Here is a 17,707-nt window from a genome sequence, read left to right as displayed (position 1 = left end):
GGGTTTGGATGATGGATATTTGCATGTTGAAAGCGGATTGGACTTGGGTATACATTGAGTGGAGAACTATACATGTTGGATGAAGGTATGGTAAGAACACTGGGAGCTGGGATACGGCGCTGCATACTTTGCTAGTCTTGTTAGCGTAGCTTTACGGTTTATGAAAATAAAAGGCATCAGCATAAAAAGATGACAGTATCAATCGTATGATTTATTGTATGGTATAAATAATTGGGATCTGACAAGAATAGTACAAAGATAGAGCTACGTTTAAATCAACCCCAACCTAACGTGCCGTAGTTTTTCACCACAATCTTGAGATCAGGTCTTGTAGCTTTGAAACGATCAAGGTCCACCGGATCCAGTGCAGATTTAGGGAACATTTGAATACACTTTAATGACAATGGTGAAAATGATTGAAGCGCCTCCCAGAAATCAGTGCAGCCTTGCATACCCTCGATGGAAAGCACCAACTCTTCAAGAGAGTCCAATTGTTTTAGGAGGTTGAGTGAATCGATAGATAGGGCTTTTTTGTAATTGATGTCAAGGAATACGATATGAGGACACCCATTTACAAGTTTCTTTACGAATCGATCCATGTTTGATGTATCCCATTCCAAAGGAAATCCGATCATCAGGCGTTGTAGATGATTCAGACGGCAGATAGCTTCATGGATGAGTGAAAAATCTTCACAATAGAGATGGATCTCTAAATCCCTCAAGCGCGATCGCTCCTTTTGCCGAGCATAATAGTTGATATAGCTTGCGATGGCTGCTTCTTCACTACTGCTTAATTTTCCAAGCCGCATAACTAGTCTTTTGAGATTCGGTGGTTTGGTGCCTAGTATAGCGGGATGCGTTCTGACCACGGAAGTCATCATGCACAATTCTTCAAGTGCAGGTGCTTTACTTGGTATCCACCAACCAAAACAAGGATTCATGTCGGAAATAAAGCTTAGAGAAAGACGTTTCAGACAAGGGTAGCTTATGGTGTAAAGTGCATCGCCATCATGGATGTCGCCTTTCAATTTCAACTCCACGTCAACAAGTGTATGGTGATGCTGCTTTAATACGCGTGCCATGTCATTGCAAATATCATTCTCCCATTCGAAGCTCCCAATACAAAGTTTGGAGATGCCCTTATCCGCACGCTCTGTGTCAAACCCCTCAGCCTTTATTTCCATCCTCTCGTCATCATAAAAGAGATCAAGGCTTTGCATCCAAGGATAATGTTTTGGAATGTCGAAGATGGACTGCATATGAGGGCATGGGTCAAGCTCAAGTTGTTGGAGTGATGGAAACCGTTTCAAAATCCCCAGTACGTTGCCATGTGTAATATCCTTTATGGCTTGCATCAAACGTAATGTCTTTAATGTAGGGTAGGTTGCTGCTACTATCGGTAACGAATCGCAGTTGGTATCATAAGGATTGACCATCTTCAAGGAGACCAAGGTGGTACAGTTGGAGACAACATCCGCCAAGGAGAATCGATAGGCACGATCAATGTGCACCGAAAAATGGGTCAATGTAGTGCTGACAGCTTGCAATGAAGAAGCGAAATGCTTGACGAGTCCCACCTTGAATGCTAATTGGATGATGATGATGATGATGATTGAATACATGCGTACATGCCTTTGGGAATAGAAAAAAACTTACATTTGATGATGAGCCTCTCCAAAGAACGCAAGTCGCCATAACGTAATAATTCGCCCAAACACGTTCCTTGGGTACATGTGTTGACGTAGAGTGCGGTTGTATGTTGAGCAAACTGAACAACTTGCTCAAATGCTTTCCCTTCGCATCCTTGACCATATCCAATCCCAAAGCTTAATCCTCCACAGCCTTTGATCACAAGGTCACGCCACCTACGCGACACGTACAGATACGGACATGGCGTTGCTGCATGAGAAATGACACCATTCATAAACATGGGAACAAGCATTGTCACCACAATATCCACTGGCAGTTGGCTGATAAAATCGATACGTTTGTTGTCTTGTTGCATGGCATCCATCATAGCTTGTTCGAGCTTGTGATAATCAGGATCATCGACCACGCCGAATCGTAGTCCCTTTTGACATATCGCTATAGCATCACGTTGTTTTCCTTGTTGACTATAGATCCAGGCTGCACGTAAATAGCCTCGTGCTGACGATGGCAACAGCTGTTGCATTGTGGCTGTGTCGCGAAGAGCCCATTCAAACTTGGCACACCGAGTCCAACGAATGGCACGCTCGTCTAATGCTGACAATTGACTTTGAAGAGTGGCATCGGAGGCAAGGTTTTCGTGTTGTTGATAGGATGCTGCGAGCGTCGGTGGTGGTTGGCAAGGCTCGTTGTCATTGCAAAGAGTCTGTGTCATTACTTTTGGTTGAACAAAGAAGCCGTTCACAATGAGGCGGAGCACGTTGATCAAATCCAGTTGCATGCCACTACTCGTGATACACGTTTACCATAAACATCGTCTCCTATCCATTGAGCCACATCCAATGTCAATCCTTCCAAGAGATAATAGATGATCCCCTGGACAACCATCTTGTCATAATAAACTTACCAAACATTCCAGTAAATCGCTGATCCACATGTTGCCTTGGTTCCATCCCAATTTAGATAATCATGCATGTCTTCTGTTTGTATCTTACCCAAATGAGAAAATACTGTACCCCTCGCATGCTAGCGTACAATTCAAGGATCCGTACAATTCGAGGACAAGCATTCTCATTACACAGTAACATTACCCAAGTGCATGGATGAGTGCAACACGCACATACAACCATACAGCGGCCTCGGTTGCTGGTGTGGGTGCATTATGACAAGCATGTCAAACATCCAAACCTGGTATGTGATTATGATTGCATCTGGTATTATGGTTGTTGGTTTGATGTAAAAAAGGCTAAACAAAACGGCATGCAAGGTACTTGGGTACACGATTGGCCATATTGTGAGGGTACCAATTGGAATGTCGCATGAGTTGGAAAATGGCGTCCGTCACCTTCGCGCAATTTTACACAAGGTGCCCTTTGCACAAAGTGAATACCCTCGTTACAATGTTTCTAGTACCCATCTGTTTGAAAACCATATTGAGGTCGTTTCGTTTATACACCTCAACATAGATAAAAATCAACGTTTATTAAATAAAGATAGCCAATACAAGTACCACTATCCTTAGGACTCGTTCAATAACAACATCGGTCTGCTTGCTTTATTGAAGAATACTAAAGATGGTAGAATGGCGGGTACTCGATCACTGAGAACTCTATACTAATACTAGGCCCCGAATACGCTTTGTCGTTGCATAGATCCTTTATAACGGCCATGATCGTCAACGTCCTCAAATTGTACTAGGTCAACTTTGAATTGTACTAGGTCAATTTTGAATTGTCCTAGTACAAATTTGAATTGTACAGATCCTCGAATTGTACGCCAACATCCCACAGCTAGATTGTTACTGTTATTGTGCTTTGAATGGCGCGTTTGCCACTTCCCAACCATAAAGATGGATGTTATGTACAGCTCTTCTACACGTACAACATGGCCAGCATCCATGATGGTCTCTTAAGGAATCCGAGAATGGGCGGGGATGTGGACCAACAAGCAAAGCAAGTTTCACTTGCAGCATTGTTTATCCTTTCGAGCGCAAAATGATGGCTCTTTTAAGATGAATGCTTAATAAATACAATGCTTCCTCGCTTAAATCCCCTATGCAAGTACCCAAGTTATGATATGAGGATACAGAGGGATAAGCATGATGTTCGATGTGTGTCTTCAGCGATAATAATTTTATACAGTAGTATGCATCATGTGTATGGGGATTCAAAACGCCACGAGGTATACCCTTTTGTGTATAAAAAGAGATCGGATTGTGTTTGTCTATTATTCAACAACAAGCACCTCTTTTTGCAAGCACTCTAAAGTTCGAAAATGCGCGCCGTTACTCTTTTCGTTGCCTCCGTTGCCCTCTTGTTAATCTCTTCAAGCACTGCTGATGCCGATATTATACAGGACTGTTACGACGTGTGTAAATACGACGGTGACTGCATGTGCCGCTGCCTAGGTGGTTGCACTTAATCGATACGAGACCTTGCGGACGTGGTGTGGTATTTCCAATCTGAAGGCAAGCAGAATCTTATTCCATGATTTCCCAGCACACTATGGATACAACACCCATATTAGGAAATAAACAAGCATCACGCTATTATCTTTCTTCAAAGTGATAACAACCTTGTGCATTGGTTGCCTCTAATGTTGGCAGCATCAGGAGTACTCATGATTATGATATGAAATGTGCCTTTTAAAGTATGGTGCTACCTATGAAGAGCACAAGGTGTTATGATGATTTTACAAGGAAATGGAGAATGGGGTAACCATGGCAACTATGTTTACACATTGACCTGATCATGTGAGTTATTCCTGGCTTGTGTTTGTCAGTCCTATCTTTAGTAACGCGTTTATAAAACCATCCCAGAAACAAAAGTTGTGCAATTGATGGCATTACAAAAAAACAAGCATCTTTTCATCCAACATCCTTCCATGATAACCACAGCCAGCAGGCATGGAAACATTTACCCGCCAATAGATACCAAACACCCAGCCGACAAGTTGGTAGCACCATCCCATAACTTCAAATATCGGTTTATTGTGTCATGCTTTACAAGGTTTCATGGAGATTTTACCACCTCTAACTATAAAAATGGATGATGTGTGCAACTTTTATTCACACACAACATGACAACAGCCATCGTGGCCTCTTAACGGACCCACGTAAAGGGGTACCAGCTACCTGTGTGGGCAAACAAATAAAGCATGATCGACTTGCAGCATTGTTTATTCTTCCGAGTGCGATATGATAACTCTTTTTGAGATGAACGCTATTTTAAAACCATGGCCCATTGCTTAGATACATTGTGATGCTAGCACCCAAGCTATGAAATGAGAATGCAGAGGGATAGAAATATGTACACGATGTATGTCTTTGATAGTAGTGCACGTGTAATCGTATGCATGCGGAGTACGCGAAAAAGAGCCCTTGCTGCAATACGTCAACACTGGATAACATCCCAGCATGATGTTTGTTGTCTGTATCATGCTGCATGATACGTATGCAGCACCTAATTTCGCCTATAGATCATTCTTTTTGCAGGTTATATGCAAAGAAGCGCCAATCGTATCATACCATCTCTGTATACAAAACATCACCCCTGGTTGCTGTTATATGCAAGAAACCCAAGCATGTTCCAGCTGTGGCTTCCATCATGCTCTGCTGTTTGGCTAACGGCTATTTCGGAGGGGCTCACGTGTATTTGTTTGCCAGCAGCGACTAGAAAATGGTTGTCAAACAAGCGTCAGGCAAATGAAAGGGTCTTGCATACGAATGGCGCAATACCACGTAGTCAGTGACCAAAAGTATGTCAAATAACCGACATGCAGGTAATGTGTATATTGCACTATTGCATTCTCAGAACGTGTCGGGTACATCTTTATTGATTTTGACGCTTCGAATGCATCAATGTATTTTCACAACATAAACACCTACATGCAGGTATACCTTCCATGATTGGTATCAAAATCAAGGACCTAGGCATATGAATGGTATACATCTGTTACTGCGGATGCTATAGTAACGAGACTTATCTACCTTAGTTATGGTTGCTAACATGCAACACCTCACCATTTAAGCAAACACGTGTCGAGGTCATATATTATACAGGGTATATCCAATGCAGGGTACGTTACATGCATGAATCGAGATCGGCAGCATCATTGTTGTAGTGGTGGATGTTTCCATACAAGACGTTGAACATCTCGTATGCATGTTGCTTCTCATCCGTAGCGACGCATCCTTGCCAAAGGGCAGATTTTTGTCTATAAAAAGAGCTCGGATTGTGTCTGGCTATCATTACCAACATCGCTCAACAACAGCAAGTACCTCTTTTTACAAGCACACCAAGTACCAAAATGCGCGCCGTTACTCTTTTTATTGCCTCCGTTGCTCTCTTGTTAATCTCTTCAAGCACTGCCGATGCCTATACCAAAGAGGAATGTAATAAAATCTGCGGAATACAGAACACCGAATGCCAGTGCTATTGCCAAGGTATTTGCCGTTGGTAAGCCATACAAGATCTTGCGAACCTGGTGTGGTGACTCGACTTCAAAGCAAGCAACATCTCTATTCTATGGATTCGCAGCACAGGATGGATAGAACACTCGTACAAGGAAATAAAGCACTACGTGATTACCTTTGTTTAAAGTACCTATGACAACCTTGCTCTTTGCTTGCCTCGAATGTTTTGCAGGATAAGGAGAACGCATGTTCATGATACTAAATCTTCACGATGATCCCCATGACGACAACAAGGTGTTATGATGATCTTACGAGGAAATGGGGGTGCGTAAAGCCACGACGACTCGTTAATTTAATCATGTGAGTTATCCTTGGCTCTGGCTTATCATTCGCAACACGTTATAAAAACCTCCGAGAAACAAAAAGTGATGGCGTATATATAAAAAGACAATCATCGGAAATTTTCCTTTTTCTTTTTTCATGGTCCATTCACCTGAAGAGCAGCTGCTGTCATTATCCCCAGCCCCGAGTTCTCGACGCAATTCAAACCATGTGACTCAAGAATCATTTGCTAACCTGTATGATGATGGCAGTGATCGACAGGAATCGCAAGCAGGTCCTTCGAGCATTGTCATGACGCATGATATTAGGTATAACAACAATCATCCTTTGAAAAATGTGCTTTAACAATACATGTATAAAAGTGCAATGTATACACCTTTTTTCGAATGTCCTATTGTTACCCATGATCTATATATCCCACTACCTACGACCATTCGTGGCTACATCGAAGTACCAAAAGGCAAATTCACTCATCCACCTTATCCTTTACGTAAACGCCAACCGGAATGCAAACGTCTCGAGCGTACATATCATCCATTCCTTGACAAAGAGAGCCATATTGTAGAAAGAGAGGGACCATCTTTATTTCGACGAGCTACAAAACGGCATAGTCTTGCAAGTGGCCAAATCGATCGACTTGTACATGCACGTCGAGGTGCAGCAGCAGAGATTCATGATCCAAAACATCAACAGAATAAATCGGATACTGGTGTCTTTTGGCCAATGGTGACAACATCTCCTCCACCTCCTCCACCTCCTCCACAACAGCAACAGCAACAACTACAACAACCCGTTCCTAACAATGGACCATCTCGTATTGCATTTGATGCCCATGTTGACCATGACAATATATCACCAGCCGTCTCACCCCCAAGACATCCATTTGAACGATAAACAAAGATTACCGACATCATCCACTTTATAAAAAGGCCATCTTTTCATGCATTACATTGTCAAATGGTGGGATCCAAATCGTTTACTTTATATCAACATGGGAAATCTTGCTCTCTAAAAGTTGTCGTACGTCATCAGGGAATTCAGGAATCGCTAGCACCAGGGATGTCAATTTTGGGATAGTAACGAGACCAAGGATATCTGTCCAATGCAAACCAATGCCGGAAACATGGACGCGATGGAGACGAGGATGTTGATGAAAGGCAAGAATGATACCAGGAGGAACAATATTTTCGCAATCGAATTCAAGCGACTCAAGGTTTAAGCAACCCTTTGCAAGCGTATCGATCACATCTTTGTATGTATCCGGAATATGTCTATCCTGGATCGATATCTTCAAGGAAGTCAAACGATGCAGCTGCGTAATGGCATGGAGCCAAGGTGATACTTCGGTCTCATAGTGAAGCGCAAGGTGAAGTTCTTGTATTGGTGAAGCATCGCCAAGACGAATATGATGTTGGATCAACCGATGGATGGATTCCCAGTAGGGTGGCATTGCCCATAAACGTAAGCTTTTCAGATGTTGCATAGGTGAAACGACGCCAAACAGATCCATGTCTCCTCCCAAATCCGTCATGATGGTAAGTGTTTCAATAAAAGGTGCACGACGAATGATCCATGCTGCCAATGGAAAGAATTCAGGGTCGCATTTAAAGGAGAGTGTGCGTAAATGGTTGAATTCAAGCGTGGGATCATCATGTTGGGAAACACATGATGCATCCATCCCGCCAGCGAGTTGGATTTCTTGTAGTGTAGCATGATGTTGCTTGAGAAGAAACATGACCTCCTCCACATTGTATTCATCATGGATTTCACCAATAGTCAATTTCTCAAGACCTTGCTTGTCGTTGTAGATGAGATCATACTTCATTTTGGTTCCATAGCACAACAATGTCAACTGGGGGCAGTGGTTGTGGATGATGGTCAAGAGGCGTACATCAGGCATAGGCGAAACAGCCAATGATAAAAGGGATGGAAGATGGCTGACGATATTCACCATCATCTCGTAAGGAATAGCGGGTCGGTGTGAACTGTGTAAATTGAGATGGGTCATACTTGGATAGGACACGGATAACCTGTCAGGTATCTTGTAATCGATGCCGCTTGCTTCCAATGATTGCAAATGAGGACACGTATCCAAAATATCCCTGAGGCTGATGAATGTGTTGCTGACTTGCGGATCGATGATGGTGATGATCAAACGTGTCAAGGTTTTCCCCACCAAAGCAAGACCATCCAGCAGATTCTTTTGGTTCCTTGCAACGATACCTTTGTATATGAATCAATCAGACTCCGTAATCAACCCAATGTAGCTATTTAAAACTTACAACCGATGAATAAATGGGAAAGATGAGACCAATCATGCTTAAGAAAAGCAACCATCTTATGATCCGCTGGAGGCCCTTGCATGTTGCTCATCCATAATGACTTGGTGTGAGTGCCGTATTTCAAGGGTTGATGAGGATTGTCGATCAAGTTCATGTCGACACTGTAGCTGAATGGATTGCATTGCAGTATACGTCGTTGCCAAGTGGGTGATACATCAAGATAAGGACAGGGCGTTTCAGGATCCATCAAATCCGTGTCGTCAAATAGCAATGGGACAATGTTGGTGGCAACAAGATCATTGGGTAGCTGGCTGATGAAATCGATTCGTTTGCCATCCGCATACAATGCATCCTTGCGACATGTTGTCAGCTGTGTGTAACCTGGATCATCACTCGAGGATGTTGTTACAACAAGACCTTGATCATACATGGCTATTGCTTCTCGTTGTCGTCCTTGTTGCTGATAAATCTCGCCTGCTTTCAAGTATCCAAGAAAAGATGTTGGGCTGATAACTCGCATAACGGCTGCATCGCGCAAGGCAAGTTCAAAGTGGGCTCCATTCGCCAATGCCGTCGAGCGCTCATTGAGTCTCTCCACCAATTGACATGCAAGTAGTGTGATGTCTTCCGTTGCGGTCGAAATAGCCGTGTCTCCTTGTCCATGAAAAGTCTTGATAGTTGGTAGTGGGCTTATGGTAATTGTATCCATCCTTAAGCAAAAAGACAGTGAGATGATGATGGAGTTTGCCGATAGCCGATATTTTATACACACCAGGTTACTCGAATTCCCCAATACGTGCATGATCGTGTAACGCTTTTCTCATTGTCATTCACAATAAAGAGAACCCCAGGATAGAGCAGAATTCCAAGAAACAGAAATGACTTGGTCAAGCGATGGGGCTTGTTGAGAATGCTTCATGAGTCGAATTGACCCTCCAAGAAGAGTGAACCATTTTGAGAGAAGGCAGATTCATGCAGCAGCAACGTGTCCGGTTTCCAGGCAGATCACATGTTTCAAAGCGTCCAATCAAGATGAGCGTGCAAGGCAAGACACACACACACCGAGGCTACCCATGGTCCCTGAAGGTCATCACCAACACCATATCCAATCCTTATCTCTATAATATAAGCCTCGTTTTATTTCTGCTCCATAAAATATCCTACCAACCACTAGCAACCTACCTGGAAGTAAACCCGTATTCGCTTCATCCATCATATCCACGGAGACCATACTTCGTTGCCATAGCAAATCATCCTCTTCCCGTCAATCCCTGGTGCGCCATCTACCAAACATGCTGATGAGTCTTGTGTGTGCGTCAAAGGAATATCATGCTGTTTCTTGTACCAGCACCTCCTTGCAAAAAGCTGTTGGGTCGCAACGAGTCATCATCCTAGAGCGCATTTCCTAGTTGCCCAAGTATGCTTAGAATACTGCTTCTCACAATGTGCTGCTGACTCGCTGTGTCGTTGCTTGAAGCGTGAAGCTTGAAGCGCTTGGAGAAAAAAAAAGAGAGAGAGAACCACGTCAATGGTCAGTGAGCTCATTCCACCTTCCACAGGGAGGACCTACTGTGATCTACTGCTCGGCATGTTGATGTAAAGAATAGTGTTGGTTACCAATGCCGGTCGTGTGGGGGGTGGGGTGTAGGAATGCGTGACAATGGTGAAAGAAAGAGAGCAAGCTGGATGCTTTTGGCCACGTCGCCTGGGAAACTTGAATCATCACACAGCTGTGTAACAAGATGTTGCCATGCGTTTTTGTTTTTCTTACAATACACCCTGGTCCTCGATATTAGAAGCTGTAGTACATCTCTTTTTGTATTAACATCAAATGAACATAAGACAATAGTACGCTTTGCTCCCATTGTGGTGTGTGCATGTATGCATGATAGATGGGGCTGTGTGTATGTGTGTGTGCACAAGGTCAAAAACGCCGCGATGATGCAGCTGCGCCACTGTAGTATAAAAGGAGACGTCTATGCATGTTGCATCCCTCTTTCCTTTTGAAGTATTATAATGACTAGCCTGTCAACCAACTTTGTCACTGTTTTCCCATCAGAAATATCAGGTCATGTATTTTCCTTCCTTCCGCAACACGATCGAATCGAGTATGCAAGGGTGTGCCGATTATGGCGAGAGGGGATTTTATTGCATCGTTGGGATCCACATACATGGTGTTCCTATGACCTTTTATTGTACTCTCTTCATCAAGACCTTGTATTCTTTGCAAAAGTTGCACCATACATTGAGGAGCTCCACGCCTTTGATCGCACCTATGATGATGATGATGAAAAAGCAGTACACGTGGACATGGATCATCTTGCCATGTTAACATCCATAACACTACCCAAGCTTCGAGTCCTTGGTAAGATGTTTATTACTTTTTGTGTAGTGCAATACTAAAATGGGATGATAGACTATGTCTGCTTTGGTTTACATCGGAACGTGTTGACGCGATTACTTGGTCACGTGGGCGCACAACTCGAACGACTCGAGATTAAAATCGAGTACGAATCCAATACCTATTGGCCACCATGCATCCATGAGATCCTCCAGCACTGCCCACAACTCCAACACCTTACATACAATGCTGACTTTTCAAATGACATTATGATTCAAGATTTCGAAGCAGCAGACGACGAACCACAGCATCAGCAGCGAGCCAAGTACCCATTGTTGCAAACATTACAACTTGAACGTGAAGATTTTCAAACGTCCAAGCTATTACCTTTTCTACGCGCATGTCCACACCTACGTCGTTTACATTTAAGCTCTGCATTGGTATGCAACGTAGATCTATTATTAGTGTTCGACACGTGTCCAGCATTACAATCATTAGAGATCGACGTCAAGCATGATACGCGAGAGATGGATAAACTTTATTGGTGGAAAGCAGCTTGGACACACCATCCTTTGCATGATGGTAATGTAGCATCACACGGCTTGTCGCATTTGATTGTAACCAACTTATGCCGCACGCATCAACTCTACGCTCTCAATACCATTGTGAATCAACATTACCAGACACTGAAGCATATAGAGGTGGCCATTTCAAATGACCTTGACACCCATCATACTGGAAGCAAACATGAAGCCATTTGCAATGCACCACCTCATCTTGAAAAGTTGGATTATCATTTTGGTCGACATCAATACATGGATGATGATTTGGAGTTTCTGATTCGTCCACACCTTGAACAATGCCTACAGCTGACATGGGTCTCTATCAAGGCTGATACTGGCAACCATCATCATCCAATTTTACCACGATGGGCATTTGAAGCTCTTGCCCAATTATCCGACTTGCGCCATCTTTGTATCCAAATACCGAATGATCCCAATGACATGATTTACTTTCTCAACACAATCAAGAAGCGTAAAAGGATGGTGTTGACATCGCTGTTGTACCAAGGTTTATGGCTATCGAATATAAAAGTGATACGAGCGATTGTTGCAATTCCTTCGTTACAATGCCTAGCTTTGAGTGTACCATCCATGCATGAGCACGTGCCAAGAAATGAAATGCTGGAAACGCTGCAGCTTTTACAAGGCGCTCCATGCCTACAATCACTTGCATTCACCAACGTCAACGGGTTTGGTCCACACCGTGTATGGAAAGAGATTCGTGATATGCCCCATCTTGAGCAGCTTTACATTGTGACCTATGCTGTTACTAGCAAAAAAGGCATACGTCATCTTGCTAATCGTCAACCACCCTTAAAGGCACTCGTCATTATGGAATCATCCGATGATTGCTATCACCGCGAACGTGACAATGATTTATTGCAAACTTTGGAATATGCAAGGACCAAAATCAAGATCGTGCGTGGCGAACATGATTGTGGAAAATGCTGTCAACCTCGAACAAATAAAGAAGCACGCATGTATGGGCTGTAAATAAGCACAAACTTCATAAACCCATCCCATGTCCTATAATACCAAACTCTACACCCATCAGTATAAGAGATCCCAAAGCCCATTCATCCTTTGAAACGTGTTGTAAAAGCAAATACATTGTTACACCATACAAATGATTCAGGTAGTACATGAGTGCATATCAATGGGGAGTGCTATCGTGCTGTTGTGTTGTGAGTAGATCCATCCTTCATCCAATAATAGTGGCCACAGCTGTGCGTTCCTTGTGTATCGACACACCTCGTAGACCATCGCTTGCGTAATCATCCGTCTCCACTTTGTTGAGTCACTCATCCAATAAAGCCCCATGCATAATATCCAAAGATACCCAAAGAAAACTGTGTCAATGCTGTGGAAGCCATCCCCATCCTCATGTTGATTGACAGATCACATGTTGTCTTGTATAAGTGAATGAACGCGATGTTGGTCATCCATGGCTGTCATTGTACCATTGTTGGAGGTGGTGGTTGGTTATGTCGATTGGTCCATAAGGATGATCCTGATAAAAGCAAATTGAGTGTGTGAGAGTGTCATCAACAATATCGGATAGTGTGTTCCCCTCCCAATCAGCAGGCTCAATCATCCATCCTCAGCATACAATCCCACTTGAATGGCCCCATTTACCTTGTCGATATCCGTTCCAGCCATAGCCAAGTACCATTCGAAAGTTGAAGTACACCATCTTGCGCCTCACTGTTCTGGAATCCAACCATGGAGGGTCCATCATCATGTACGATGCTGCTCAAAGTCCCCTTAATCTTCATATCCCGTAGCTTGAGTAATGCCAGTTGCCAAAGAAAGGATCCATCACCATCATCGATAATGCTATATTCCACAACAAAAGTGTTTTAGACGTGATCCCTTTTAGGCGCCCCCACAATACGCTTCACGCTTACCATGATACGTTTGAAGAGCATTTGAATAGCTGCTATTCCAAGCTGTCTCGTATGTTGCTCAATGCAAGTCCCTGAAGTCGACAATGGAGAGAGGATATGCCGGATGCGGTTGTCGACTACATTACGCGCAAGAAGAAAGCGAGCTCCAGCCATGCGACATGTTCTTAACACTGGTAAGCGCGTGCAAGGTCGTCATCGGGAACCAGTGATGCCTGTTTATGGGTGTCTGTTCATGAGTTCTGGCAAGTGAGTTTGGTGGAATGTGTTGGTGTCATGTAGTGGTGAAGAAAGAGATGCTTCGAACAAGTAATAGTGTTGCAAGTGCCATTGTTGCGAGCGATGCTGAACGAAAGACGAGGTTGGTGTTGAGAAGAAAGGTTGCCTCAAATCCTCACAGCACACGTCGGTTGTTTTTATCTCCTCTACCAAGCTATACCTTATACACTCAAGACAGTGTCATGTTTTCTATACCAAGGGTACACTTATCATATCATCATGAATAAACCTGTTGTATTTAAAGGATAAAGTCACTAGTTGAAGGTTGCAGAAAGATAGTAAGGATCTCCCCACACATATCGAAGTATCTTTCTCCAAACCCATACACTGATAAAGAAAGAAATGGAAAGGCCAAAGTGTGATGAAATAAAGCTAGACCCAAGGATCACTACATTTGAAGTGGGGGAGTCGCTTGAACAATGGAAGCACATGTTCGGTGATGCAGCCCACTATCCTTCCAAGATGCTTGATGAGCTAAAGTTAAAGCTGGCCCTGTTGTATTGCACAAGAAGGCCCTTAAATGGCTTGGCCACCATGATTAGTCAACACAGAAATATTTCATTGCTCGTCTTGAGAATAAACGCTAGATGAAAGGAGCCACTGAAAGGCTACGAGACATACAACGCAAGAAGAGTGAATCACCCAAGATTCCATTGATCGTTTTGATGACGTGAAATGACAACATGTAGACAAGTAGTAGAGTAGGAGGGCTTAGTCACAAGGTTACAAGAACGTGAGATGTGTAATTTGTCTGTGGGAGTGCAAAGATCCGAGACCATGAAGATGATCATGTCATAGTCAAACAACCAAGAACTCTAAAAGAGCCCATCCGATACAATAGGATGCTGGAGACGATGATACCAATGAACATGAGCTCTTTGGATGGTTTCAGCAGCAGTGATTCAACCTTGGATAGCACCTACGGTTAGGCTATGAGAAACGTGGTACCAGAAACAAAATCAAAGATAAAAAAAAGTCAACCAAAACATAAAGAAAGATCCAGAGGCAAGTCGCCATCTAAGAATACATCCAAGGTCAATGATACTAAGGATGCCCATTGAGGGGTTGATCAAGAGGATGGGATATCATGCAACACCAAGGAGTAATGAAAATGTCGAATAGCTACTTATACACTAATAGAGCTAAAGGTGCAGAAAGGCGTGTTTGTGTAGAAGAGACACTTGTTCAGGACTTAAAGGTCAATGCCTGATACCTTTGCACTATTTAGTAATAGGCCATATATTGACGGCTAATAGCCACCTTTTCCCAATCAGCGCTGTTGTGCAATTAAAGACATAGAAACGATTCTCCTGGTGCAGACATTCACTTCCATGTCTCAACTTTTTTGATCCGAGCCAATTTGACTGAGCTACGCTCGAACAAAGAAACATCAGTTGAGGTAGATAGACCATAGCTGTATGTGTGGAGTGATATAACCTCTCTTGGACCGTAGCTCAACCAAATCAGCTCGGACCAACAAAGTCGAACGATGGAAATGAATGTCGTGAGCAGGAGCATTGTTCACATGATATACAAGGCATACCAGCCATGATTAGTAGGAAGTGGTTGTTATGCGGCAATTTATGAATGATGGCTACATAGTGTATATATATCATTCATTGATCTTTTAGTCCTACCTTCTTTGCTTTATTATGTAAACACGGCCTTGTGCACCTTTCGCACTATTAGGGCAGGTAGGATTGACAATTTTTTTTGTATGGCCCTTGATGGGGCTTGTTTTATTTATGCGACCTGAGATGTATGTGTATGTGTGGATTTGTGTGTGTATGATAAAACGTATAACAAACAAAGTCTGTGAGATTGCTGTTTACTCTGAAAGTGTGTGTCTGGGAAAAGAGACGTCTTTCTATCGATCTACCTCTGAGTACTATAACTAGGCGGATGCTAAAGAGTAAAGCTTTTCTACCAATAACAAGCTATATCGTAAATGAGTAACGGGCTGAGTTGTATATGATGATCCACGCTTGTGTATCATCTCTTGTATGCTTATGTGCTTGTCTTTTGTATGTACAATGATAAAGATGATGATAATGAATACATGATGTGTACCTTAACCGATCCATATACACGACACGACCACGTATATGCAGAGTGGCGGTTGGCGTTGACCGCGGCAGGTACAAATTGTGAAAGGGAGAGGAAGGATTAAACAGGATCATAGGTCCTCAATGAAGAGGAACTCCCCTAGGAATGATGATGATGCTATGGAGGCTTGCCTTGTTGCTTAAGTGTGACAGAGAGTCGTTCTAAGATGGAAGGCGATAAAGTGGCAATGATATTTTTGGCTTGATCAGACATGGGATACGTGTGAATGATATGCTTGTGGAGACTTGATTGGTGCTGAGGCTGTGGTGGAGGCGTATTGTCGTTAACATCATCAGGGATGAAGTCGCTGATGATGTTGTCATTGTGGTTCTCGATGGGCGAGGGGTCAACGCGGAGCATTGATACATCGGATGATTGGCTGGAAACAGATTGAGTGGCTGGTGACTTGATGGGCATTGTGGTGGTAACAGGGTTTGATCGGCGGTGAAACATTTGGCGGCACGGTGGCCCTTTTGGCCACACATGACCAACAAATACGAGAATGCTTGGGATGTTGAGGGGTGAGGGCAAGAGGAGGTGGTGGCTGAGGTAAACAAAGATGAAATAGGATGAAAGCAAAGGAACACAAAATAAGAAGTCTCTTTGAGATTGATATTTATTCTGAAGACGATGCTCCAGTGCTTTTATATCTTAATTCTAGTATCGTGGGTGTAGTATACTGATAGAGAAGGATGAAGAAAGGATGAGTGTGGTGATGCATGTAAATGTGGTCGTATTGGATCATGCATACATATGGTGGAAAGCGGGTGAGATATAAAGATCCGCATGTGCTTGCATTGTTATGATGGATAATGTTTAACCGATAATCTCAATGTCACTTGATATACGTGTGCACCACAGTGGCTACAACATTTGCGATGACGGGGAATGTAAATTGTCTCGCACTCATTTGCGTCCTGCGGTGAAGCCCAGTGCCAACAAGAGATGCCTTGAACGTGGTTGCTTACTCTGCAACAAGAAACGTGTTCACCATAGCTGTCCTGTCAAGGTGTATTACAAGTTTACCCCAAAGGGATGTGAGATGCACCATCAAGGAAAGCACTCCCATAAAGTTTATGGGCGATCACACCTCTCAAACATGCAACAAAGGCAAATGGATGACTACGTTAAGCGATACCCTGCAATCACACCAAAAGCAGCAGTCTTTGGTATTGATCAGCAATCCAGGCGAGTCATCGAACCAACCACTGATATCGACCCTTGCATGATTAATCGTGAGAGAGTGGCATACAAGATGAAGAAAGGTAAAAGAGCAATTGGCATACCAAGTGCAGCAAGCGATCCATTTGCAGCATTCAGCAAGATTCAAGCCCATTATTCATTTCTCATCACGCCTGCAAACATAGTCGAACAGCAATTCTTCATCTCATTCAAACCGCCAACGATCGAGATTTTTGTGAATTTCGCCCATTATCCGATTGTGACAGACATCACATACAAGGCGGTCAAGGATTGTTATCTCTGCTCCTCGGTGATTTATTCAACTGAGATTGAAAAGCATGTGGTTGTATTCCAAGCCATCATGAAAGGATGTTCAACAAGATACCATCAGCAATACTTCGTATTCATGTTCACCGCCTGCAAGCTCGACTTCGTCTCAGGGAAAGTGTTTGGAGTGGTCATGGATTTTTCTCTCGCACAGATAAACGGCTTCCTTAGCGTATACACATGTACTGTACACTGGTCTCAATGATGGGCACAAGTATTTGAAAGGTTGCTATATGCATCGGATGCAATCTGTTCAACGCGTTAGCAGTAACCATGTTGTATTCAGGCTATCCATCATACCCAATAAAGATCCAACATGT

General features: G+C 43.2%; 5 protein-coding genes across 5 annotated transcripts; 2 read left to right on the top strand and 3 right to left on the bottom strand.

Annotated features, from left to right (window-relative positions):
- Positions 1 to 275: 275 nt before the first annotated feature.
- O0I10_006231 (uncharacterized protein) lies at positions 276 to 2,362 on the bottom strand (the record flags this gene model as incomplete). The annotated part of the gene is made up of 2 exons (XM_058486261.1): positions 276 to 1,585; positions 1,657 to 2,362. 2 exons carry the CDS (start codon positions 2,360 to 2,362, stop codon positions 276 to 278), a joined length of 2,016 nt encoding a protein of 671 aa, XP_058342873.1.
- A 4,179-nt stretch (positions 2,363 to 6,541) lies between these two features.
- Positions 6,542 to 7,297, top strand: O0I10_006230 (uncharacterized protein; the record flags this gene model as incomplete). The annotated part of the gene is made up of 2 exons (XM_058486260.1): positions 6,542 to 6,711; positions 6,766 to 7,297. 2 exons carry the CDS (start codon positions 6,542 to 6,544, stop codon positions 7,295 to 7,297), a joined length of 702 nt encoding a protein of 233 aa, XP_058342872.1.
- Positions 7,298 to 7,379: 82 nt separating this feature from the next.
- O0I10_006229 (uncharacterized protein) lies at positions 7,380 to 9,394 on the bottom strand (the record flags this gene model as incomplete). The annotated part of the gene is made up of 2 exons (XM_058486259.1): positions 7,380 to 8,626; positions 8,686 to 9,394. The coding sequence occupies 2 exons, from the start codon at positions 9,392 to 9,394 to the stop codon at positions 7,380 to 7,382; spliced, it is 1,956 nt and encodes a 651-aa protein (XP_058342871.1).
- Positions 9,395 to 10,701: 1,307 nt separating this feature from the next.
- O0I10_006228 (uncharacterized protein) lies at positions 10,702 to 12,582 on the top strand (the record flags this gene model as incomplete). The annotated part of the gene is made up of 2 exons (XM_058486258.1): positions 10,702 to 11,050; positions 11,102 to 12,582. 2 exons carry the CDS (start codon positions 10,702 to 10,704, stop codon positions 12,580 to 12,582), a joined length of 1,830 nt encoding a protein of 609 aa, XP_058342870.1.
- Positions 12,583 to 15,995: 3,413 nt separating this feature from the next.
- O0I10_006227 (uncharacterized protein) lies at positions 15,996 to 16,295 on the bottom strand (the record flags this gene model as incomplete). The annotated part of the gene is made up of 1 exon (XM_058486257.1): positions 15,996 to 16,295. One exon carries the CDS (start codon positions 16,293 to 16,295, stop codon positions 15,996 to 15,998), a length of 300 nt encoding a protein of 99 aa, XP_058342869.1.
- Between the last annotated feature and the right edge of the window lie 1,412 nt (positions 16,296 to 17,707).

Source organism: Lichtheimia ornata (genome assembly GCF_029851405.1).
Source record: "Lichtheimia ornata isolate CBS 291.66 chromosome Unknown scaffold00027, whole genome shotgun sequence".
In the NCBI taxonomy this organism is placed as follows: Eukaryota; Fungi; Mucoromycota; class Mucoromycetes; order Mucorales; family Lichtheimiaceae; genus Lichtheimia; species Lichtheimia ornata.
Note: the sequence above shows the minus strand (reverse complement) of the source record. Positions and strands in the feature narration are given on the sequence as shown.